At 49.1% G+C, this 24,124-nt stretch overlaps 1 protein-coding gene across 1 annotated transcript; it reads left to right on the top strand.

The window, feature by feature from the left end:
• The first annotated feature begins 2,647 nt into the window (after positions 1-2,647).
• Positions 2,648-21,786, top strand: SGSM3 (small G protein signaling modulator 3). Its single transcript, XM_009895256.1, has 21 exons — positions 2,648-2,734; positions 4,011-4,096; positions 5,305-5,371; positions 6,809-7,017; positions 7,169-7,276; positions 8,212-8,355; positions 8,710-8,905; positions 9,130-9,275; positions 10,217-10,444; positions 11,399-11,453; positions 15,047-15,174; positions 15,452-15,607; positions 16,156-16,210; positions 16,659-16,708; positions 17,997-18,149; positions 18,240-18,310; positions 18,661-18,709; positions 19,040-19,125; positions 19,515-19,637; positions 21,230-21,290; positions 21,709-21,786. Exons 1-21 carry the CDS (start codon positions 2,728-2,730, stop codon positions 21,784-21,786), a joined length of 2,256 nt encoding a protein of 751 aa, XP_009893558.1. The 5' UTR covers positions 2,648-2,727.
• Positions 21,787-24,124: the final 2,338 nt, after the last annotated feature.

Raw genomic sequence — 24,124 nt, 5'->3', positions numbered from 1 at the left:
GGCAGAGGCCAGCGTGCGATGACGTGGACAAGGGAAGGTGTTACCCTCTGCTACACCTGTACAAGAAGGGACTTTCTGCCTCAGTGCTCTCCCACCCTGCTTCTCGAGCACCGTGGTTAATCCCCTTGTTACGGGGTGTTTTGTCATCTACATGCCTAACACACTGGCCTGGCACCTCTGTAGCAGGCTGGGTCAGCAGTGATTGTGCATGCGATGAAGGTCAATAATGACCGACGGGGACCCCTACTCACAGACTTGAGGCCCTGAGCACAGGTTCAGGGCACAGGTAATGAGAAGCATGGCAGACATGTCACGTGGCTGAAACAGTGACTGCATTCCTAATAAAAGACACTGGAAACAGGGTTAACTGGGCTGAGAGAAGGCAGGGGAGAAGGACATATTGCAGACTCAGGAACAGAGCAGCTGTGGTCACAGGGCAGTGATAAACCTGAAAAAAAAGCATCAAAATACATTCACCATGATGTTGAAAGGGCAATTAGTATTGTAAGCAAGTTAACCTGTGTGGGGTGCATGCTGTGTGTGTTCCCGTGTAAAATGAGTGTGCAGGTGCTCATTTTGTAATTCTTGTTATAACGTCTTGAGCTGCTGAGGTAAAAGTTGGTGCTAAGAGAACAAGTGGGGCTAGAGTCATGGGAAAGGTAGAAGAGCATTTACAGAACTCGTGGGTAAGCGACTGGCCATTGTGTGGACAATGTTACTTCTCAGAAATAAAAGCTGAACTTTTTCGTGAGTTTGGGTGGGGTTTTTTTGGTGGTTTTTTTTGCTTTTGCCTTAAGAGTTGGTATCAGAAGATCTGTTCATCCGTGCCAGCTTTTCTCATGCAGAGAACTGTTTAAGTCTGGGAAGAAGAAGCCTTATCATTTGTATTCTCAGACACAGATGCCTTTTATGCTTTTGCAGTGTTTTACAGCTGCTTATCTAGGAGTGCTGTAGCAAGCCACTTCCAGGCTGCAAGTGCTCTCTGGAAAGCTCACTGAGATGTAAAGGCAGTATAACCTTGTGCTATTGAGCACTATAAACAACTTGGACAGGGCCTGCTGGATGAATCCCTGGGGTTCCTTCTTTTAGTGGTTTGCAGTCATAAGTACCTTTACTGAAAAGGGGAAGCTGGAAAGCCCATCCCAGATGTGCAAATGTTAGTTTCTCCCAGGTTCTTTCCCAAGTAAGTGCAAGTGACTGATGTATCCCAGTCAGCTTTATCTGCTTGGTACAAGTGGCCCTTGCTGCCTCCCACACACAGTTAAGGTTGATCTTAAAGTCCAAAATATCTCTTTCTGATTACTGAACTATTCCATTGTTGTCCTTGAAAACCCCCACAAAAATCTGCTGTGAGCTGGTATCAGGAAAGTAAGCTTTCTTGTAGGCCCCCTTTAGGTACTGGAAGGCTGCTATAAGGTGTACCCAGAGCCTTCTCTTCTCCAGGATGAACAACCCCAACTCTCTCAGCCTGTCCTCATAGCAGAGGTGCTACACTCCTCTGATCATCTTTGTGGCCCTCCTCTGGACCTGCTCTAACAGGTCCATGTCCTACTTGTGCTGAAAACTCCAGAGCTGGATGCAGTACTTGAGCTGGGGTCTCACCGGAGTGGAGTAGAGGGGTAGAATCACCTCCCTTGACCTGCTGGTCTAGCTTCTTTTGAGGCAGCCCAGGATGCAATTTGCTTTCTGGGCTGCAAGCACACATTTCTGGCTCATGTTGAACTTCTCATCCACCAACACCTCCAAGTCCTTCTCCTCAGGGCTGCTCTCAAGACATTCTCTGCCCAGGCTGTATTTGTGCTTGGGGTTGCCACGACCCAGGTGCAGGACCCTGCATTAGGCCTGGTTGAACCTCATGAGCTTTGCATGAGCCCACCTCTCGAGCCTGTCCAGGTCCCTCCGAATGGCATCCCTTCCCTCCAGCATGTCAACCACATCACACAGCTTGGTGTCGTCAGCAAACTTGCTGAGGGTGCACTCAATCCCACTGTCCGTGTCACTGACAAAGATGTTAAAGCACTGGTCCCAGTACCAATCCCTGAGGAATGATGATGTGTGGTGTGGTTCTTTTAGTATTCATAATTAAACATAGGAAGTTCCATCTAAACATGAGGAGAAACTTCTTTACTTTGAGGGTGGCAGAGCACTGGAACAGGCTGCCCAGAGAGGTTGTGGAGTCTCCCACTCGGGGGACATTCAAAACCTTCCTGGACGCCATCCTGTGCAACCTGTCGTAGGTGACCCTGCTCGGGTAGGGGGGTTGGACTAGATGATCTCCAGAGGTCCCTTCCAACCCTGACCATTCTGGGATTCTGTAAATATGGGACTCACAATATGTGATGGAGAAAATGATGAAAGTTGACTTGATTTTTGACATTTTTTCAATTGGCAATGCTGTTGCTGTCACAAGGAATTTGGTAAATTACATTGTGTTCTTTCTCGCTGATGGGTAGGTATGAAACAAGAGAAAATTCCAGTCTCTGGAATTTAATTTTCCTATGGGGAATTTAATTACTAAGGGAGTTAATTTTCCTGTGGGGAAGTTGTGCATGAGGGGTCTGTCTGTCCCCCAACGTGTTCTTAGATGCTACTTGAATTCTCTCATCACCTTTGTGGGTTTTTTTTTTTCTTTTTTTTCTTTTTGTAACAGGATAGTGACTTCTCACCCCTGAGAACAGCATTTCTGGACCTGCTGACAGGCTTTGCTACTTGGCCTTACCTAGCGCAATGTCAGGTGAGCAGACAAAAATGGACACAGTATCTTCTTGTTTGGTTGCTTGTTCTTTCTTCAGCTGCAACTTAGTAAAAGAGTTACTGGTTCCAAGAGCCATTCCTTACATTAACATACTGTCTGGTCAAATTGGGGGAGAGGCAAATGCCGTAGTCCTTGTGACCCAAATGCCTTTTCATTCAGAGTGAGCTCAGTTCCTTCTTTTACCCTGTGCTGAAGCGTGCAGAAGCTGCTTCAGCCCTTGAACACAGAGGAAGAAGGAGGTTGAATTGTAGTCTGACTTCCCCATTTTTCATAAGATTTGCTTGGTTCCATTTTGCTGAGTTTTGCCCCAAAGTGTGAGGCTCACTTTATGATCTGAGAGATTTTTGCTGTACAATGATAGCTCTAGGGCAGGAAGAAGGCTGAAGAATTACTGGAGTTCAACTGTAGACTACTGAGATACAAGCTTTACTGAAACTAGATCTCCTCCTTCTTACAGTGGCCAACTTTCCCATCCCATATTTTTGTCTAAACCTTTCTTCCTGGTCCAGCTCGTTATTTCAGGCCATATAACCCTTAGGGAGACTATACTTCAAAACCAAGTCAACCTTTTTCTTGGTGATGTGTACAGTGGAAGACCTGGGACATGCTTGTCTGCTTTTATTCCAAGGGAAGCTGTTCAGTGGGACACTACCCGAGACTGGAAAGGTGTTTATCTTGAACACAAAAGGCCAACATGATAGGCTTACTTTCATTGCTGCAGCTTTCTATATGTGGCCTGGCAATATCCCAGCTCTTCTGGAGCAAAGGGAGCAGTTGAGCATCTTGCTGAGGGCTCCGATTTCCCATTTTGGTGCCTGGGTGACAAAGTTTCAGGGAACTCTGGGGTGCTGCTGATGCAGGGTTCAGTGCCTCCGTAAGAGGCATTTACTTCTCCGTAATAATTTTTTTTTTTTTTTTTATAATGGTTCCCCTGGCTTGGCACTGACTGCGCAGCTTTTCCAAGCAGAACAAAGATCATATGATGCTATGGAACTATTTCTCTTCCCAGAAGTTTCTTTCTTACAGGGAACTCTGTTTTGCCTTTCTACTTCTTTTGCTTTATGATAGGGGAAAAATACATCTGTAATAACCTGCTTCCTTGGTGAAGTCGGAGCTGTCTCAATGTCTCGAGTGGCAATAGTGACAAACTGTTGAGAGAGTCCTTCTCTTGCTGAAACAGCCTGTATCAATTGTGCACCTTTGAAGGGAGTCCTTCCAGATTTTCACTGCTATGTGTCGATCTATTTCTGTTTAGGCCATCACACTCCCTCTGCTGGGGGTCCCTTCTCAGCACTCACTCCCAGCATTTGGCCTCAGGAGATCCTGGCAAAATACACACAGGTACGGTGTGGGGCAGGGAAAGGGTATTCTTTGGCTCTGCACAGAAGGGACCCTGGTCATTTCTGGTGGTCTCTGAAAGCCACAGGGCAAAGGAGGGAGTGATGCGCTTGTCCTCCAGTAGTTTGGTTGGGGATGCTTGTTTGCGACTTAAATTTCATGTGTTTTGCAGCTGCATGCTGGCTCCTGCAAGAGGATCTTGCAGAGCACAAAGATACTTGTGTGAATTATTGCCCTGCTGTTTTGCAACTATTGCTCCACTGTAAAAATGTTGACACCCTCAAAGGAGTCTCTGTCACCATCAGGCTACTCTGGATGGCTTGTGCATGGCAGGAAATGCTAACCTCAAGTCTTGTCACCAGGTGGGGAGAGCAGGAAGGAAGGAAGCAGCCGTGGAATTTTGTAACTTGCCCACAGTGTTTGCTGAAGGCAGCTGAGCCCAGTGAAGCAGGATGAAACTTACTGTAGAGCTATGCTAGAAGCATTCTTCTTAGGCACTACCTGGGTGCAATGCTTGCGAGACCCCACAGGAAGGGCAGGTGGGCTTGCAGGAAAGGGGAGGTATCTGTAGGCTTGCACTCCTTAAAAAAGCCTGAATGCAACCTCCAGTGCCAACCACGAGCACAGATGAGGAAAGTTGAGATTTGGGTCACGGACCTTAATTTCCTTTGGCTTATGATTTGGGTTTGATTCATAGGTGCAAATCCCAGTTTTGCCTGCTGTCTTTCAGAGAAATCTGAAAGCAACAGACAGCATATGGAGCAATGCAGGGAGCTGAATTTGTAGCGTGTGTGCAGAGGTAACAGGGGGCTGCTGTGTTAGAGATGCAGACAGTAGAAACCACTTTAGCTGGTGTGCGTGGATTCCTCAGTCTGTGAGAAGGGCTGTGTGCCCCTCCAGGTGGGGAGTTCTGATCTTGATATGATGCTGTGCTCAAGCCCTGCTGGAAAAAGGATCGCTGGGAAAATCTGCATGGGTCTGAAGGCAGAGCTTCACAACTTCTATGGAGAAGTCAAAATGGGAATGGGATGCAACACCTTCCCACCTGGAAATTGTTGTGGGAGGCACTGAAAATAAAAGGGCAAGGAGTCTAGTTGCTCAGAGGGCGCAGTGTAGATGGTGGTGGGATGGGGCAATAGCCACATGTCTCTGTTCAGTTGTTCAGTGCTAAACTGGTGAAAGTGTCTGTTCTCCTTCCTCACATCTCCCAGAAAGAAGAATCCATCGAGCAGCCAGAGTTCCACTATGATGAATTCGGTTTCCGAGTTGATAAGGAAGGTAAAGCCAGTCCCATCCCTCCCCCTTCCATTTTGTCCTGCATCCAACCCTTCCTGTGCTTCCGAGTACGGCAGGGTGATTGTGCAGACATTCTGTGCTGGGTCTTGTCTATGCACCTTCGTCATCTTTCTATATGCTGCCATTGTAATCAAGTGCATTAGATATGCTGGCCTTATGGGACTCTGGAGCATAGACTCTTACAGACTATGGAACAGAGTCACTTCCGTCCCCGTATGCTTGTGCCATGGGTAAGAGAGAGAAAAGTTAAGAGGAACTTACCATTTCCACTAGCACCTGAATGCTGGGGAAGGGCAACTTTCCCAGTTCACAGTGGGGTCTCTGTCATTTTCAGTAGCACTGTAAGGACTGATAGCAGGCACAGTGACATGTGCTGTCTGTTGAAAAACTCGTGGCCAGGGTGAGTGGCAGCAGTCTGTGTTCTACCCATCCCAGTAGCTTGGCAAAGTGTAGGACAAATTGTAGCGGCAAAACCCACATCCTAGTTTTCCTGCAAGATATAGAGGCAAGTGACCAAGTAGAAGGAGGTGTGGAGAACTATTGCAGCTGGGCATTGAACTACAGCAGCTGGCTGCCTTTGCAAAGAGGAAGAGAAAGGAGTAGGGGACATAGAAGTTGCTTTATGGGCTCTGAGAGGATGTTTCCAGGGCTCAGGCCATACAGTGCAAGGGCAGAAGTTGTTTGCATGTGTACTCTGAGGCCCCTTGAGTCATAGAGGATTGATCCTCTTTGAAGCAGTGACCCGGAGATGAGGACAGGACACAGTGATTTTCTTCAGCCAGAGCATTTGATAGACTTGTGTATTATAAAATCAGCAGAAAGGTTTGGACTGCATTGTTGAGATGTGTTATATGATGAAAGATAGAGTGCCTTACGTCAAACCTGTACTTGTGCCTATCTATTTTTGAAAGCCAGCCACAGGTTAAGGTGCTCTCTCATTGTGAATTTGGAAATGTTCTTATAAAGCTTTTTTGGTGATTAAATATCCCCAAAGTTAATGTTTTGCACCTCATTACTTGCATGAGCATATAGCTTCTGCTTGCCACCTTTGAGGCTTGCTATGCTTTTGTCAGCCTGATTTACAGATCCTTACAAAACCCAGCAGGATGACTGCTGCCGGGATCTTGTTTAATTCCAGCCACACTCTGCTCTAAATCATGAGTAAGTAGAGACTAGAAGCCTACCGACAGCTCCTTAGTTTTCAAGGTCCCAGTGCCTTTTGCTTATGACCATAAAATTTGCTGCATGGAGAAGACAATTAAAAACCAAGCTTTGCTCTGGCTGGAGGACGTGAATGTTTTTAATGTGCTTTTTTCGGATGGCCTTCCTATTCCCCACCCTGCCCTATGTTTGTTTCCTCTCCTGTTCTCTCTCTCTCTCCCTTGTCTGCATTTCATTCTTCTCCCTTTGCTGAGGCAGATGGTGCTGAGCCAAACTCCAGCAAGCTTCTGGGGGTCCCACTGACGGAGGAGCCACAGCAGAGGCTCAAGTGGCAGGCTCATCTGGAATTCACACACAACCATGACGTGGGCGATCTCACCTGGGACAAAATTGAGGTCACCCTACCGCATTCAGACAAGCTGCGCTCCCTGGTGCTAGCTGGCATCCCGCACAGCATGAGGCCACAGGTAAGAGTGCTGCCTGTTCTGGGCAGGCTCTCATACCTGGAGTAAGAGACAGTGGATCGAGACCACTTTCTCATGGTTGAGAGGGTGCCAGGTTATGGCGTTCTGTGGCTCTTAGTGACACTTCTATCTCTGTTCACCCTGTCCCCCTTAGCTGTGGATGCGCCTGTCGGGGGCCTTGCAGAAGAAGAGGAATTCAGAGATGTCATATCGGGATATTGTGAAAAACAGCTCTAATGATGAAACCATTGCTGCCAAACAGGTAGGAGATACTGCCTGGTGCTGATTGGGCACAAGGGAGTGAGAACAAAGGGCGAAATTTGCTGCATGAGGAGGAAGGGGTGTCTGCCTACCACCTACAGCAGGGATAGTTGAGAGGGCATGTGTGGTTGAATCCTGTTGGGCATATTTCTCCTTTGTTTTGTTGGAATAGCAACAAAAGGACAGCAGGGAAGCAGTTGGACCTGTGCTACCTGCAGGCTAGAAAACAGTATTTGCAGTTGCATCTCAGCAGACATCCTGATATCCACTGAGGGAAGTGAAGGGTGAAAGGCTGACAGATACACCTCTGTTGAAGTAGTGGCAGCTGCTTCCGGGGACTGTCTTTGTTCTCTCAAATACAAAGTCTCTGAACACCAACAAGGCTGTTACAGGGTGTTTTCCCTCTTCCTCTGATCTCTCCTTTTGTGGGAGGAGGCAAAGGCCATGACAAAAGAAACTGCACATGTTCACCTCTCACTAAGAAGCTAGGCTCAAAATGGTTGGAAGGAGGAACAACACTGCCCAAGGGAGATCTGTGGGCTGTTCACCTTCAAGTCCCCTGTCACAGATGTGGCCAGGTTGTTGGCTTCTTTCTGGGATAGGTTTGTTAGGAAGCCTTGCTTGAAATCCAAGCAGATGAAATTCCCAGCCAGTATGCCTGCTGTTCTCAGTGGTGAAGCTAGGGGCTGAGTTTAGGCAAGTATTTATTGGGAGACATCAAGTCACCATCTGCACTGGCATTTTCCTGCATGTCAGTGAAGGCTGTTAAACTGACCTGAGGTGCTTGAACAGGGCCATCTGTGGTGCCTGACTTACACGTGAGTGTGGGGAAGCAGACTTCCCTGAGGCAAGAGGCCATGGGGAAGTGCAGAGAGCAGAAAGCAATTGTTCAGATGCTGCTAGCTGACCCTGTCCTTGCTTATGGTTTTCTCACAGATTGAAAAGGACTTGCTCCGCACGATGCCCAGCAACGCCTGCTTCTCCAACATGAACAGTATCGGGGTGCCACGGCTACGCAGGATACTACGGGGACTTGCCTGGCTCTACCCAGACATTGGATATTGCCAAGGCACTGGCATGGTAACCTGCTTTTAGACTGTCTTTATCATAGGGACTGTTTTTTTCTGTGGTGGCTATGCTGCGGCAAGGGATTTGAGGCAGTGCTGCCAGACACTATGGCCTCCAGAAGAGCTGAAGGGAAATACCTTCCATGCATTTTTCCTAGGGAAGGGAGAGCAGAGTAGCACCACATGTCCAAAGATGTGGAAGAATTCAGCCTGTCTGTTGGGGAGGGACAGGCATATCACTGAGGAGAGCTGCTGCAGAGCAAGGAAGATGTTGGTCACCTAGATACTGGTCCACCTCTCCATGTCAGGAGGTGGGGAAAGAGATTTGCTCCTCTTAGGACATGCAGTTCTTCCTTCAAAATCCTAGGTGGCTGCCTCATTGCTGCTCTTCTTGGAGGAAGAAGATGCCTTCTGGATGATGTGCGCTATCATCGAGGAACTGGTTCCTGCCTCCTACTTCAGCACCACCCTGATGGGTGTGCAGACTGACCAGCGTGTCCTGCGACAGCTCATCGTGCAGTACTTGCCCCGACTGGACAAGCTGCTCCAGGAGCACGACATTGGTAAAAGTGTGCCCTAGAAGTCATAGCTTTTCTTGCCAGGGTGACACAGACAAAAATTGTTCTTCTTTCAGAAATGCAGAGCAGCAGGGCTACGAGCAAATATCCTGGCCCTGGAGGCAGTGCATGGTCATCTTTGACCTGGGAGGAGAGCACTTAGGAGAGTCCATCTTCGCTGGCTGGCTGACTTCCCTTGTCATATTTCTTTTCTGTATATCTATTCACAGAGCTCTCCTTGATCACCTTGCACTGGTTCCTCACCTCTTTTGCTAGTGTTGTCCACATCAAGCTGCTGCTACGTATTTGGGACCTCTTCTTCTATCAGGGCTCTCTGGTGCTGTTCCAGCTCACTTTGGGCATGCTCAGTATGAAGGTAATTCCCACCTCCTCTTCGTCCTTTATAGTACTTTGGTGTTTGAGTTTTAGGGGCAAGAAGGTTTTGTATCCACTTCCTGTGCATGGTTTGGGAACATGCTCTGGAAGTTGATCTCCTGCCTTCCTCAGAACTGGGGGCTGTGAAGAACTTCCAAGGCACTTCACAGGATTCAGGGATTGCTGTTTCCCCTGGCTACCTCGTTTGTTCCCCCATAATTAAACCCCATCAGCTGCCCCCTTCCATTCAGTCTAGATCCCAATCTGAGGGTCCATCTTACCTAAACCAAGATACTTCTTGATTTTGCACCATCTCTGAGCAGAGATATAAAGCCGAGGTTGGGGTCATCTGGGGAGCTTTTGATGGCACTGTTGAATGCTCCAAGAGATTAGCATTGTCCTGACTACATTTGATTTGGCTGGCTTACGTTTAACCACCTGATCTTTTCCTTTTCATGCAAAAAATAATTTTGTGGTTCAGCTTGCTGTGTGAAGGGCGAGGGTGGGCCTGCTGGGAGGTAAGAGGAACATGGAGCACAGTTTGACATGGTAGGCGCTCTATAGTGTGTGGGACTCGGCAGCTTCCATTCCCTTGTCCCCAGCAAGATCCCTGCTGTGCCCAGTCTTGGTGGCAAGTGCAGAATAGCTTCTGTTTTGTCTTTCCTTGCTGATTTGACTTCATTTCAGTGATGGATGGTGTGATTCAGAAACATGGCAGCTAGAATTTTGGGGGCAAATCTCAGTGCAGTAGAGTAGTAAAAGATGCTGTTCCCCTCTTATAGGTAGCTTGAACTCTTCCTACTGAAGTTTTTATGGAATTATCTAGTTGTACCTGCATTGTTTCTGGCCCAGACTGTACACTGAATGTGTACATCTAGCAGCCCCATGAGCATAGCTGTCATGCTCACTGTTCTGTGTGGCAAAATGATTGCATCATTGCAGGAGGATGAGCTAATCCAGTCTGAGAACTCTGCCTCAATCTTCAACACACTCTCGGACATCCCAAGTCAGATTGAAGATGCAGATGTGTTGCTGCGGGAGGCCATGCGTGTGGCTGGCTCGCTGACAGATGTGGCCGTGGAGACCCAGCGTCGCAAACACTTGGCCTACCTCATTGCTGACCAAGGGCAGCTGCTCAACTCCAGCTCCACTGTCAACAATTTATCCAAAGTGAGTGCACAGAGTCCCATCTGCCTCTGCTGCTCCGTTTTTGGCATTCCCTTATGTGTTTCCTCCCAACTGCTGTTTGTGAGCGGGAGATCCTCCTGTCTGAGAGGATTTTGGCTCCAGGATGACTCTGTCATCCAGTGGAGAAAAGGTATTGGGAATTGAGGGGGAGGTCTGTACTAAAGAAATGCTGCCAGATCTGTACTGGTTGATAAATCCCCAGGTGAAAGGGATATTGACATTGATTGTAATTATCACTAATGAGACTTATGATGGAAAGTGATGCATTTTATTATTGGAAACTAAAAGAAACAACATATACTTTTGGCAGAATTTGCTTGCTGCATGTAGAGAAGGAACTGGAGTTAATCCATTAGTAAGAAACTGATACACTAGAATAACTCTGGAAGGTAGCATCAGAAAACAGCAGCAGCCTTTGGGAAGCTGAATCAAAAATGCACCTGTTTTTAATCTTGGACTACAGTCTGCAGTTGCAGATGTAGTAGCTCCTGTTTGTCAAGACTGTGTGGAATATATGTTCTTGATGCTCATCTGCGTGCTAATCACAAGATACTCCTCCAATTCTAAAATGTAATAGGCATCCACTTAGAAATCTATATATATTTACGTGTAGAACTGTTTTTGGCAACAAGTAGAATTAGAACTAAAATTATTCGCTTGAATCATGGTTGATTCTTGAACTTCAATTATGCTTTCGTAATAATTGAGCTATAAATAACCTGTTGCACATGGAGCAGATCAAGCAGTAGTGCTGATTCATTGTGTTAGGACTTGAACAACTCCTGTTTAAAATCACCAGTTCACTTCCCTGCCCCTTCCAGTGGTAGCTGTCAGGACCCCTTGCCTAGAGCTGACCTGTGTGGAGGATTGCTTTATTTTATTTCTGAAATCTGTCCTAATGTTTGCACTTTGTTCTCTCTCTTCCCTCTCCTTCAGATTGTGCGGCGCAGGACTCAGCGCAGGAAATCTGGTATCACCTCTCTGCTTTTTGGTAAGGACAAACCCATGCCTTTCATGTGGTGCTGATGGATATAGCAGCCTAGGAGAGAGGGGACTGAGCAAAGCAGGGAAACACTGGGACAGAGGAAGAGAAGGGAGCCAGAACTGAATGATGAGAGGGAAGAACTGCAGTTTTCTACTTGCTTGCTTTGGTCTGAATTCCGAAAGTGAATATTAGGTTAGATAGTTAGTCCTTAAATGGTGACTGACAGCGGGCTGTAGCTCGGTCTAGCTGTAACGTCCTCCTTGCACTGACCAACAGATCAAACACATTTTCTGGCAATCAGGATATTGTACTCAATATCCAACAGGCTGGATATTGTACTCTCCTGATCTTATTCTGCTCAGTTCAGGAACATCTCTGAAGATCTGAGACGGGGCAGGATGGTCCAATGTGTCACTCACCAAAATGTGTAAATACAAACATCACTGATATTCTCCCTTACTTACTCTGACAGTTTGATGTTGTGAACACTTTTGAGTTCTCATTTTCTTTCCTTATGATCTAAGCCAGCGTATGTCCAGAAAGCACAGGGCCAGAATAGGTTTTGCATGGGTTTAACAGTAACTTCCTTCTGTGACTCCATAATAGCCCTTTCTATTATAAGCTTCACTGTCATCAGCCTCCTTGCAAATGGTTAGCTTTCTTGAAATTACCATGTCTCACCACAGAAATAGTTTTTCCAGAGGAAGACAACATACTGAATTTACAGGGTTCAGATAGTCTTCCTGCTGTGGTTGAAATGGCCTGAATAAATCTAAAACTGGGTTTTAGTGGTCTTTTCAGAGAAGAGCTTTTCTGATGTTCTCAGGAAGCTGATATATTGTCACAGGCTTGTGACAAGCACATACAGCATTACATATAAAAGTTATGGTAGAAGACCAATGAAGCTGGAAAGTCAAGCATGCAGAAGTGAAGAAATGCAGGAAAGTTTCTTGTGCAACCTAAACTCGGAGCTCTTGTATGTGATGTTATACAGTCAGTGCACGCTGAACCTGCAGGGAACGTAGCTGCCAAATGCATCTTTCTTGTGTCTCAAATAGTCTCCTTGACCAAGTTTGAGAAACTTTATGAAAGTGATAGCAAGTTATACCCACGCATAAAGATACATTTTGAAGCTTGAACTTGAAGTTTATCAATGGTAGAACCGAGATGATTGATAGTGTTTTCTCATTTTAGTGGGGTTTCTGTACAGTGGCTGTCATGGTTTTTACCATTTTCTTAGTAATTAAAACATTGGTTAAAATAAAGAAGTTATCACCCTGCAGCAGATGACTAGAATGGAAACCCTCAGCCTAAGCGAGGGGATGGAAAGCTTGGATGTGATAAATTCACCTTATACCGGGAACTATCAAGCAACATTAACTGTAAAGTCTGCTGTCTGTGATAATTACTGTGTAAAGCTGGTACATAGCCCTTGTCTGGGTGGGAGTAAGAACTTACCTGGAACTTAATTCTTCTTCCTTAGAGTGAATGCAGATTTGGTTGTGACTTAGACAGGAGTCATAGAATCACAGGAGCACTGTTTGGAAGGGACCTCTAGATGTCTGTACTCCAGCCTGTCCTGCTCAAAGACAGGCTCCTACTTATGCTAGATCAGGTTGTCCAGGGCTTTCTGTAGCTGAGATTCAGGGAGTTTGACCAGATTTCTAATGAAGGAATAGAAAGAAGAAACGGCAAAAAGTAGTTTGGCAGAGAACAAGATGTGCGCTTTGCCCTTTTCCTGTTGGATGGACATTGCAACAAGGAAATGTAGGAGAGCTAGTCTTCTTCTGCACAACTACGTGGCTAGTCAGCCTTTGCAGGCTCAAAATATTGCAGGCTCCTCACATGTGGCTGATCCTGGACTGGTTTCCTGTTTTGGAAATGTACATGCAGGCATGTTGGGTGCAGTGGGGTGAATCTGGTGGAAACCCCAGTTGCTTTCTTCTGTATCATGTGTATTCTAAGGTGGGTGGGTGTGGAACTTGCTTCCCATATCTCCTGCTTGTGTTTGAGTGGGGTGGATCTGAGTACAGAGGGAGGATCACAGTATTTCGGCCAGAAGAAATGATGACAGAAAGAATCGGTGATCTATGTAAATGAGGGCAGCCCACAGAGCTGTGGTTGGGTAGTTTCTTCTTTAGTCACATTCTGGTTTAGCAACATGAATTTTCTGGGAATCCCCGCTGTCTGCGGGATCACCTATCTGTTTACAATCTTTGTATCTCTGAATTTGTAGTGAGACTTTTTATATGCTCTATTTCCTACCCCTGGCCACTGAGGAGGAGGTTTTGTTAATTTTCATGACTTGGCCTGGGAGTAAGTGTGCCCTACAATTTTTCTAGTCCAGAAGCAAAGTTCACTTTTCTCTGGTGTGTCTGATTCTCTAATAATTTAATTTAGCAAATAGAAAACAATTATAAAAAGAATTTTAAATCTATTTTTGTGCTTCTATTTATGTTATTTAAGTTTTAGTATTTTAATTAGGATCACTTGTGATTAAAAGATACTGTTAATCACTTTTCAATAAGTAGAAGCTTCATGTGTATATAGCTGTTGCAGCATCTGTGTAGGTCGGGCCACACTTTATTCATATTGGTTTCTATCATGCTGTTAGAAGATAAGCAGAGTACTAATTTGCAAGCCAATGATTTACTTGGGCCTTGCATAAAAGCTGTGCGTGTATAAAAATTAGAGTTCAGTGAAAAATGCACTGGTTTAAATGTTGATTTTGTTAATCAAGCTGCCTCATCTTCAGCAAAAACAGATGTATGAAAATACACTTTGAATTTAAAGCAAACTGAATTTTTTTAGAAAAAGCAGCAAATGGTTCATTGTTCCCAAACATCATGTACCCAGTTTTTAAGGCATTCAGGTACATTAACTGCTTAAAGAATCCATCCTGTTAGGTGTCTTTCTGCATAAATTGAGATAGGCTGTCAAAACTCCTGGGGGAATTAGTGACAGCTGAAAGATGTTTTGTACTTACGACCATTTCTATACACTCAAAATGTTTGAAATCTGGCTCTTAGGGAGATCGAGTCTTAAGTAGGTGGTGGCTTTTCTCTCATGGCTCTGACTTCTAAACTGACACAGGAACATGAGCTGTCTTGGTTTTTCAAATCTTTTTCAAGAATCAGTGAAGAAGATGCTCTCAGCCTGTGAGGTATGCAGAAATCAGAAGTAGTTCAACCAAAAGCTGTTTCAGTTTCAACAGAATTTCAGTTGAAGAGAATTTTTGAAAGTTCCCTAATTTTGTGTCCCACCATTCAGCCATCTCTATACTGCGTAGATACTTCTCTAAAGTAGTACGCAGTACCATGGTATATGGAGGTGTCCCGACAGATTAAAGGTGACATCTTCCCGTTCCATATGTGGTTTGAAATACCAGCTGCTTAAAATTTGAGAGAGTTAAAGTGGTATTTGTCATTTACATTATTGAATAGATTCACAGTAATACCTACCTTAGTGTAGGCACTTCTAATGTCGGGCTCTTTTTTTATTTCTGTAGAATTGATGATTTCTAATGTTAACAAAAAAATAAATACGTCATACTTGTTTTCTTTTCCTCACCTTTCCTCTGGCTGTGTGGGCTCCCCCAGGGGATGATGATCTGGAGGCACTAAAAGCCAAGAACATCAAGCAGACGGAGCTGGTGGCTGACCTGCGTGAGGCCATTCTCCAGGTGGCACGGCACTTCCAGTGTGTGGATCCCAAGAACTGCAGCATTGTGAGTGGGAACAGCTGGATCTACACTGCCGTGTGCTCGAAGCATGAGTGTTGAGTGTCCACCACAGGACAGGGCTGTTCAAATGCTTCTGGAGTGTGGGCTCAAGGAAGAACATGCCAGGTGTAATGGGTGGAGGGTGAGGGCTGTGCTGAGAGGTCATCTACCTGCTAGGAGAAGGAAGAGGTTCGGGAACAGGGTCCTGCAAGTGTTGGCAGATCAGCTGGGAGTCACCTGTTGCTTTTCATTTCTTTTTGTTCTTCATCCACACGCATGCTAGGATCTGACTCCAGACTACAGCATGGAGAGCCACCAGCGGGACCATGAGAACTATGTGGCCTGTTCCCGCAACCGACGACGACGAGCTAAGGCACTACTAGACTTTGAGCGCCATGATGATGATGAGCTGGGCTTCCGCAAGAATGACATCATTACGGTACGTCAGTCTATGAGACAGGGGCCAGGGCAGGACCATGCAGACCCAATTTATTTGGGATGCTGCGCTGTCTCTTCTGCAGGGAAAGAAGTGAGGAGATCAGCTCAGAGCCCAGTTAGGAGTCCAAGGGAAGCAGATGGTGTTTCTGGGGGCTGCCTGGGGATGAGGCAGTATGTTCCTGTTTGTGTTGTCTTGTGGGTCATTCTCAATGCAACCACGAAGTCCCTTTCCTGGCTGCCATACAGCTGAGCAAAACATTGATTTGGTCCAAACTGAGTCCAGTTTAACACTGCGTACTAAACTGTGGTAAGACTGTAAAAGCATCCATTTGCATTTTAGCTGTAGGTGTCCCATTGGAAATTGGGGAAAACAGAGATAGTGTTGTGTTTGCAATAGATTTTTATTTTTTTTTTGCCCTTGAAGGCCCTGAGCCACATGAGAAGAGAACATTGGCCAAACAGTTCAGAAGAAGGTGGTTCCTCATTGTGCACACACAGCCAGGCAGTTGCACTCTCTTCAACCAGTGTTTTCTACTCCATGTTTTTCAGATCATTTCCCAGAAGGATGAGCACTGTTGGGTGGGAGAGCTGAATGGACTGAGAGGTAAGAGCAGGATGGGTTGCACTGGGGAGAGTGGGGCCAGGTGCAGAGCATCCATTCATCCACAGCAACTGCTCTAGTACATTTGCAGCAAAGGCTCTGCCGGTTACCCAGAGCATCTGCTGGGGCCAAGGGGAATGTTAAAGCAGGGTCTGAGAGCAGTGGTGCAGCTACCTGGTTACTTCTTGCAAACAGCAACTTTAGGCTCCATCCTCCTGGCACAGGGTTGTTGGGTGCATGTCATCTCTGCTGCTTGTGGGCAGTGTCCTGTAATTTGCTTCCTCTTGCAGTTGCTTTAATTCTTGTGATTTTTGAGGCTGCTTGCTTTCTTCTTTGGGGTTGCGCCCTATGAACTCTCATTTATTCTCAGCTTCCACTGAGCTCCAGTCTTGTCTGTGTAGAGGTTTCTCAGAGTCTGTGTCAGGCTCACCTCTTTGTCCACTCTTTGTAGGTTGGTTTCCTGCAAAATTTGTGGAGATCTTGGATGAGCGGAGTAAAGAGGTAATTAAAAAAAACAACCCACAACAAGGACAAAAAAAAGAAAGAGTCATGTCATAACTGAAAAAACATAGTTGAAAAGAGGCACGGTTTTCCCTCCTTGAGTCTGTTTGCTCTCTCTGGCTATTGAGCGCTTAGTGATGTGATCAAAGCAGCTTATCTTCCTAAGCCTGTTTACTCAAATTCCTGATGCCGATCTAGCGGAGAATGAGGGCCCCAGAGGGCTGCAGGGGGCAACTGAGTGTGATGCCTGGGCTTGTGAGGCGCCTGGAGATGAGCTTTGGGAAAGCTGAGAAACAGCCAGGCAGGTACGCAGCAGGATCCTGTGGGCAACATTTCTGCCTGCTCCCCTGCTGCCTGTGCTCTGTTCCTCCTTTGAGGCTATGTCTGTGGGTCCTGCTCGTGCTTTGTGGTCACCACAGTGGATTCTCCTCAGGCAGCTGTGCCTGAGGGGGCACTCCGTCTCAGTTCCTCTCACAGCTGGCAGTGGTGAGATGCCACCTATCTAGAGCAGATACCTAAATAATGGCTCCAAGGCTGGGGTAATGGATAGGAGACAAACATCATCAGCTGTTGGCCTAGCCAATTTTCAGAGGAAGTGGAAAAGACCCTGTTCTCCCTCTCGTCAGCATTTGGAGAATGAGGAAGGGCTCAAAGGCAGACCTGAGACCCCCTAGAGAGATGTCATTATTGACATCTCACTTGATTCCTTATCCTCTTCTTAGGGGTGGTTCCTTAGGTGCAGATGACCTCTGTGTATAAACACACCCAGTACTGCTGAGCAGTTCTCCTCCCAACTGTGGAGATAGAGAGAATCCCACTCATCCTAATTTTGGAATATCCTTCATGCTAACAGTATGTCAAGGTGGTACCTCGGGGTGGTGTGCCAGCTGACCTCAGAGTTCCTATCTACCTTCATTTGTCTTGACTTCTAGCAGCTTACAGAGTCCCAGAGACCCACAGTGCAAGTCCTTCTCCTTACGTCATCTCAGTCAGCGTCACACAAAACCACAGCAGTTCCTACATGCTGAACGCTGCCAGGATGGTGCTGGGTCACCTGTGCGGTCTCCTGGGCAGCACCTGAGCACAAAGGTCCTGGTGTCCCAGCAAATCCCAGGGGAGTAGCACTGAACCGAGGAAGACTTGCAAGAGCATAAGGGGTTAAGATAGGGGGTCTGGTGGGTGCCTGGGAGTGGAAGAGGTGTGTGCAGAGAAGCTCTAGGTGAGCGGACCACCTCCATGCTCTGCCCTCTTGCCAGTATGCTGAGAGCTGGCTCTTCATGTTCCTCAGTACTCCATCGCGGGGGATGACTCAGTCACAGAAGGGGTGACGGACTTGGTGCGAGGGACACTGTGTCCAGCCTTGAAGTCCATATTTGAACATGGATTGAAGAAGCCATCTCTGCTGGGGGGGCCCTGCCATCCCTGGCTGTTCATTGAAGAGGTGAGATGCCTCAGTTCCCTTCCTGGGGCAGTGTTGCCGGAGGGCTGGGGTGAGGGGACAGAGTGTACTGACTGTCCTCTGCCTTACTAGGCTGCAAGCCGGGAGGTGGAACGGGACTTTGACTCTGTATATTCTCGCCTTGTTCTCTGCAAGACTTACAGGTAAGGCCACTTTATTGACACCAAGCAGCTGGGTCTGTGCCTTTCTCCCACATGCTCACCCAACTGCTGCTGCTCTTCACCTTGGGAAAGGTCATGGTCTGCCCCGTCATCCTGTGGGTGTGGTGTCAGCAGGTTGCTGTTCCCGTGCTGACTTGGGGCTGGCAGCAGCTTTTCCCCATTCCTTGCACTCCTGTGTTTGCTTCTGGGGCACTATCTTGCTCTCTCATGGCTGCAGGATCACCTGTGGGCTCAGCAGTTGCAAGAGACCTGTTGGGGCATGGAGGGAGAAAGGCCTGCTTGTGCCTGGGGTGGCTCTGGAGCTAGCTAGCTCTCTGCTGTGATCTTTGCAGGCTTGATGAAGATGGCAAAGTCCTCACTCCAGAGGAGCTGCTTTACCGGGTGAGTGCTGCCCCAAGCCCAGCCAGAGCCCAGCTCCTGATGTGGGGAAGTTTCCCGTGGAGGCTGCTGAAGGGTGATGCCCTTCTCCAGGGAGGTGCTTGAGAGTCTCCCAGACCTTCCCTGTTGGGAAGCAGTAGAGACACTAGATGCCTGGGAAAGGCAGAAGGGGAAGCCATCAGGAAGGCTTGGACCCTCTGATGCTGCAGGTGGCACTGGGTGAGGGTGGGGAGCTCTGGGGAGGACAGTGTTTGGCTGTGTTGCTGAAATGGCTGCCCAGCCCAGCCTGAGGCTAAGCCGAGAAGGTGGTAACCACATTTTCCCACCCTGCAGGCAGTTCAAGCTGTGAACATGACACATGATGCTGCACACGCACAGATGGACGTGAAGCTTCGTTCCCTCATCTGCGTTGGACTCAAGTGAGTCATCTGGTCCTGATACCCCTGGGTGGAGGGAAGGGTGTGCGAGGAGCTTGGGAGGGGGCAAAGCGGGCTCGGGGGCAGAGCGGGCTCAAGAGCAGCTTGTTTCAGTTTACCTTAGGCCCCAGAGTCTTTTTCTCCCTCTCACTGCAGCCACTGAGTACAACCTGTTCCTTTCGTGTTCATGGTGCTGGTCTGGCTCCTGGCTGGACGAAGTAGCTTTCATTGCATGAAGTGGCTCACACAAGTTTACTGGGTTATCCTGTTCCCACTGGGGACAGGACTGTGGGCTGGGGTCAAGGCTTGGGCTGAGAATAGACTATCCCAAAGGGATGGGGCTTCTTTCCCTGGCTTCAGCCGATTAACATGCCTCCACCTCATCATTGCAGCGAGCAGGTGCTCCATCTGTGGCTGGAGGTGCTGTGCTCAAGCCTGCAGACTGTGGAGAAGTGGTTCCATCCCTGGTCATTCCTGCGCAGTCCCGGTTGGGTGCAGATCAAATGTGAGCTGAGGTGAGTCTGTCCCATTGGGCTTTGCCAGGGTCCAGAGTGGATTTCCTCCTCCCTTGCAGGAGGTGGCCCTCACTATGACTGGCTTTGGACCCTCTCCAGCGAGTAGCAGCATGGGCTGCCCACACATCCCTGCTGCAGTGATTTCCTTCTGTGTGCTGAGGCAGCAGCAGCTGTCTAGACAGTTTAATGTGATGCACTGTTTCTGCCTGATCAAGAGCAGAGCTTGGCTCCTGGGGAGCTGTCGTGACAAGCGGCAGCCTCTGCCTGCCAGCAACCTCCTGCTGTGCCCTGCACCTACTCTAATGGCGAGAGACTGCCTTTTCCACCCCTCTGCTCTCCAGGTCCTCTGCCAGCCACTCTGAGGCCAAGCAGGGAACAGGGAATGTGCTAGGGAGACAAGTCTGGCTCTCACTGGCTGGGAAGGAGTCACTCACTGCTGACTCCTGGTTGAGCAAGGGAGTGGTGTCAGGGGCTGAATGTGGCTGAGCTTGTACAAAGCACATTGCTTGGAGCCCAGGGCACACATCCACACTGCGTGCTGCTGGCCTTCCTGCATTCTGCAAGGCCACGGAGCAAACCCCTACCACTGCCACTCCAGCCCTGCCGCTACTGCCGTCCTGCGGGAACTGGCTTTTTGTCTGCACGGCCCGGCTGCCTCTGGCCCCAGTGGGACCATCTGTAGCAGGGAGCAGACCTGGGTGTACATGGCTGGGGGTGCCCTGTTCTCCTTGTGCTGCTGCCGCTGAATGGAAGCGAGTCCCCTCCACTTCTGTGCTGCGGTGTCCTGTGCACGGGGGCCATGCTAGTTCAGCACAGCCGAAGGACCAAGTGGGACTGGTTCACGGCTGGGCCCAGGTTTGTGGGGAGCAGGAGCGGAGGCTTATGCCATATTTCTCCCAGTCAGCTTCCTGTGGAGGGGCCTCGGCTCCCTCCCTGCTGCAGGAGTTGGAGGAGACCCCCACGCAGGAGTTTACCCTGAGCCCGAAGGACTGATGAGATTGTTGCCAGGACGTCTAAGCGCTGCATCCCTGTCCTAGGGAGAGGGTTGCGGCTGTGGCTGCAGCCCCTTTTTAGAGCCAGGTCCAGTGAGGGATCTCCACATGTCATCCCCGTGCAGCACTTGTGCATGGGGGTCAGGACACTTCTCTTTACTCCAGGGGGAGAGAGAGGGGTGTGGAAACTCTGAGGTGCTACTGGCAGGAGTCTGCTTTCTGGAGAGGAACCTGCAACCCCCCATTGCCAGCTGCATGCTCAGCCACGTCTGTCAGCGGAGTCGAGGACTGCCTGTGCCTCCCTGCGCTGCTGCGTCAGGCTCTGTAGGGGTTGCACTTGAGTCACAGCTTCAAGCTTCTCTTTCCAGCCTGGACCTGATGGGATGTTGAAGCCCAAAGAGGACAGGGAAACGGGATGAGTGGCTGGTGCTACCATTTCAACACCAACAAACAAGGATTTCCATCCTTCTAAGCTTAGTGGCGTGCTGGGATGAGCTGAGGAGCCAGTGCAATTGTGTGCCCCGGGGCAGCAGCACAGGCTGGGGCTGTGACCTGGGTGGGTGCGCACGTGTGTGTTACCATCGCTCTCTTCCATTGCAGAGTCCTCTGCAAATTCGCCTTCAGCCTCTCTCAGGACTGGGAGCTGCCAATAAAGAGGGAGGTGAGTAGGTGGCATCTCTCATTCTCTCTCTCAGCCGACGGCTTGGCTTACCACTTGTGCTCCAGCCCATCCTCTGCCTCCCTGGAGGCTTCTGCCTCCCCTCCTCCAGGAGCCGGGACCAGAGGCTGTGGATGGGGCCGCTTTCTCTGCCCAGGCAGGCTCTGCCCAGGTGCTGCATGGCAGTGCTGGCAGAGGGTGCTGCCTGCCCCTGCCTAGCTGGGGCAGAGGGAAATGGCAGGTCCCTCCCTTCCCTGCTGCTCTCCAAACCGCAGGGCCTCTCCCTGTTTCAGCTGCGGGGAGGTGGGAAGCGCAGAAGTCTGGAGACCTTGGCGTGCTTGGGCTCTGCCTGCAGACACAACCTCCCCTTTTCTGGGCGCGGTGCACTGACCCAGATCTCTGTGTTGTCCTGCAGGAGAAGGAGAAGAAGCCACTGAAGGAGGGGGTGCAGGACATGCTCGTGAAGCACCATCTCTTCAGCTGGGACATAGATGGGTGACCCCCACCCTGCCCTATCCTGGGGAACCTTCTCAATGGCGCACACTCCTCTCCCCCACCCCCATTGTGTCTCACCCCCCTGCCCTCACCCACCTCACCCACCCATATCTGTGACAAAATCCCCCTTGGGGGGGCTGCCAGGCCACCTGGGACAGACGACAATAGTGAGAGAGGCTGAGCTGCAGACCTGAGGGATGTGATGGTCGAGGGTGATGCTGCAAAGGGACAAGTGTGTTCTGGCCACAAAAAAAAAAAAAAAAAAGGCCCCCTTCAAGCCTTCCCCACCTCTGCCACCCCACCTTCTGCTCGCCTCAGCCCTGCCTGGGCCAGCAGCTGTGTGGGTGTGAGAGCACGTCTGCTGCCGTAGCTGTGGGGAAGAGGCAGCCCTCGTGGGGTGGCTTTGGTCCATGAGAGCTGCTGCACTGGCAGGTGGCACTGCAGGTGCAGGTGGAATCGGGCTGGTGAGGGATTCGCCGCTGTACGGGAGCAGGGATAGCACATCCCCTCTCCCCGTGCCAGCCCAGGGCTCACCTCTGGCGGGGAGAGGGGTGGCAAACCCTGAAGCGCTTGGACACATTCCTCTGACCTGGAGCCGGGGCTGAGAAGGGGGAACCGGCATCAGCCTCATCCCACCTCCCTGGCACCGGCATGTGGGGTGTTGGCAAGAGGTGCCTGACTGCCCCGGCCTGTTACCACTGTAACAGCCTGAGGGGATGGGCCTTGGCTCCTCTGGGAGCAGACAAAAACCGCCTCTCCCCTAAACAAGAGTGTTTCATGCTGTCATTTTAGTCTCTAGATGATTTTTACTGTTAACCAAAAAGCTGTAAATGAACATGTATATTTTGGCACCGTTGTAGCTCAGGACGGGGTTCAGGTTGAAGCTGGCTCAGGGAGACTAACGCGTCCTCCTTGGCCTGTGGTGGCAGTGGGGACGCAGGTCAGGAGTGGAGAATTGCTGCTTTGTGGTGGTGGCTCTGGATGTGGAGTCTGTGACTTTCTACTGAAAGCGCTTGTCTGTGAGCACAAACTACTCATGAAATGACACTAGATTCTTACTTTCCTTTATTCGGTGGGTTTGTAAATAAATTGCACCTTGGGAGAGTGCTGGGCTTTGGCTTTGTTTTTTTAACAGGGCCAGGACTAGATGTAACTTCTGCCAGTTGATAATTATGAGCCCATTTCTGCGCTGTCTCTGGCTTAGCACCAAGCTCATGTCTCTGCTCAACCTGCGCTGGCACTGTGGGGGCTCCTCGCGCCGGTGTTGCCTCAGAGCATCCCAGGAGGGCAGGCAGCGGCCAGGGCAGGAGCAGTTGTGCTGCGGACGGTGGCAGCTCTGCCTTGCCCTGCTGCCACCAGTCCTGCCTGAAGCATGGCCCTGCAGCAGAGCCCCAGGAGGCCCTGACAAGCAAGAACTACTCAAAAGGCAGGGATGTAGGGACCCTGCAAGGGGAGAGCCCCTGGCAAAGGGAGAGGGGCTGGCACAAAACAGGGCTGGGTGGTGGTGGGCAGCAGTGTTGTCTGCACATTAACAAGCTTCTCCAGAAAAAGCAGGTGGTCTCCCTTCTGCAAAGTAGGACAGTAACAGGGCACAGGCCCTGGCGAACCGTGTTCAGAAGCCCAAGCTCATGGGAGAGTGGAAGTTGCAGCATACTTACTGATGTGAAAATTTGTGTTTTCAGTCGAAGTAATTCCAGTTTGGCATCTGGCTGAGGAAGGCTGCAGTGTCACCTCACCACCGTAACAGCTGTGGTCCAGATCAGCCTGTTGGGCTGGGGGAGGCTGTAAAAGCTGCCGGGGCTTCTCCTACTGTAAGACCTACTTGTGGTTGCAGGGTAGGTAATTTCCATAGCCAGAGGGAACCTCCCTGCAGCGGAGAACGGATGAGGCACCACTACTCAAGCTTCTTTTTTTCAGGTTTGAGAAAGACCCAGAGGGATCACCCACCCTTAGCTGGAAAAGGCAGAGTGGCCCCAAGCCCTCCCACCAGCATAGCAGAAAAGTTTTTTGAGCACATGGTTGTTTGGAATTTTTTTAATAAAATTGATTTTTTTCAAATATTTGTAACTGAAAAAATAATTCAATTTAAAGATCCATTCTCTCCCCCGTTAACTTGTCACTTTTATCCTTTTCCAGTTGAATACTTGCTCTGGATCCGATGACCCAACACCATCTGATTTAGATGGTGCTGATCACCCCTCGCCGTTTGCTGCGTAGTGGAAGGGAGAGTGCGTGCTAGTCAAATACAGGTTACAAACAAGTAGTGGTTACAGCAGAAAGATTCAGGATTACATTCAAGGTAGAGGCAGAACATCAACTTTGTTTTTCCCAATGGGTGCAAA

The sequence above is a fragment of the Charadrius vociferus genome, unplaced genomic scaffold, assembly GCF_000708025.1.
Source record: "Charadrius vociferus isolate BGI_N301 unplaced genomic scaffold, ASM70802v2 scaffold251, whole genome shotgun sequence".
NCBI classification, from domain to species: Eukaryota; Metazoa; Chordata; class Aves; order Charadriiformes; family Charadriidae; genus Charadrius; species Charadrius vociferus.
This window is presented reverse-complemented; position numbering and strand designations above follow the sequence as displayed.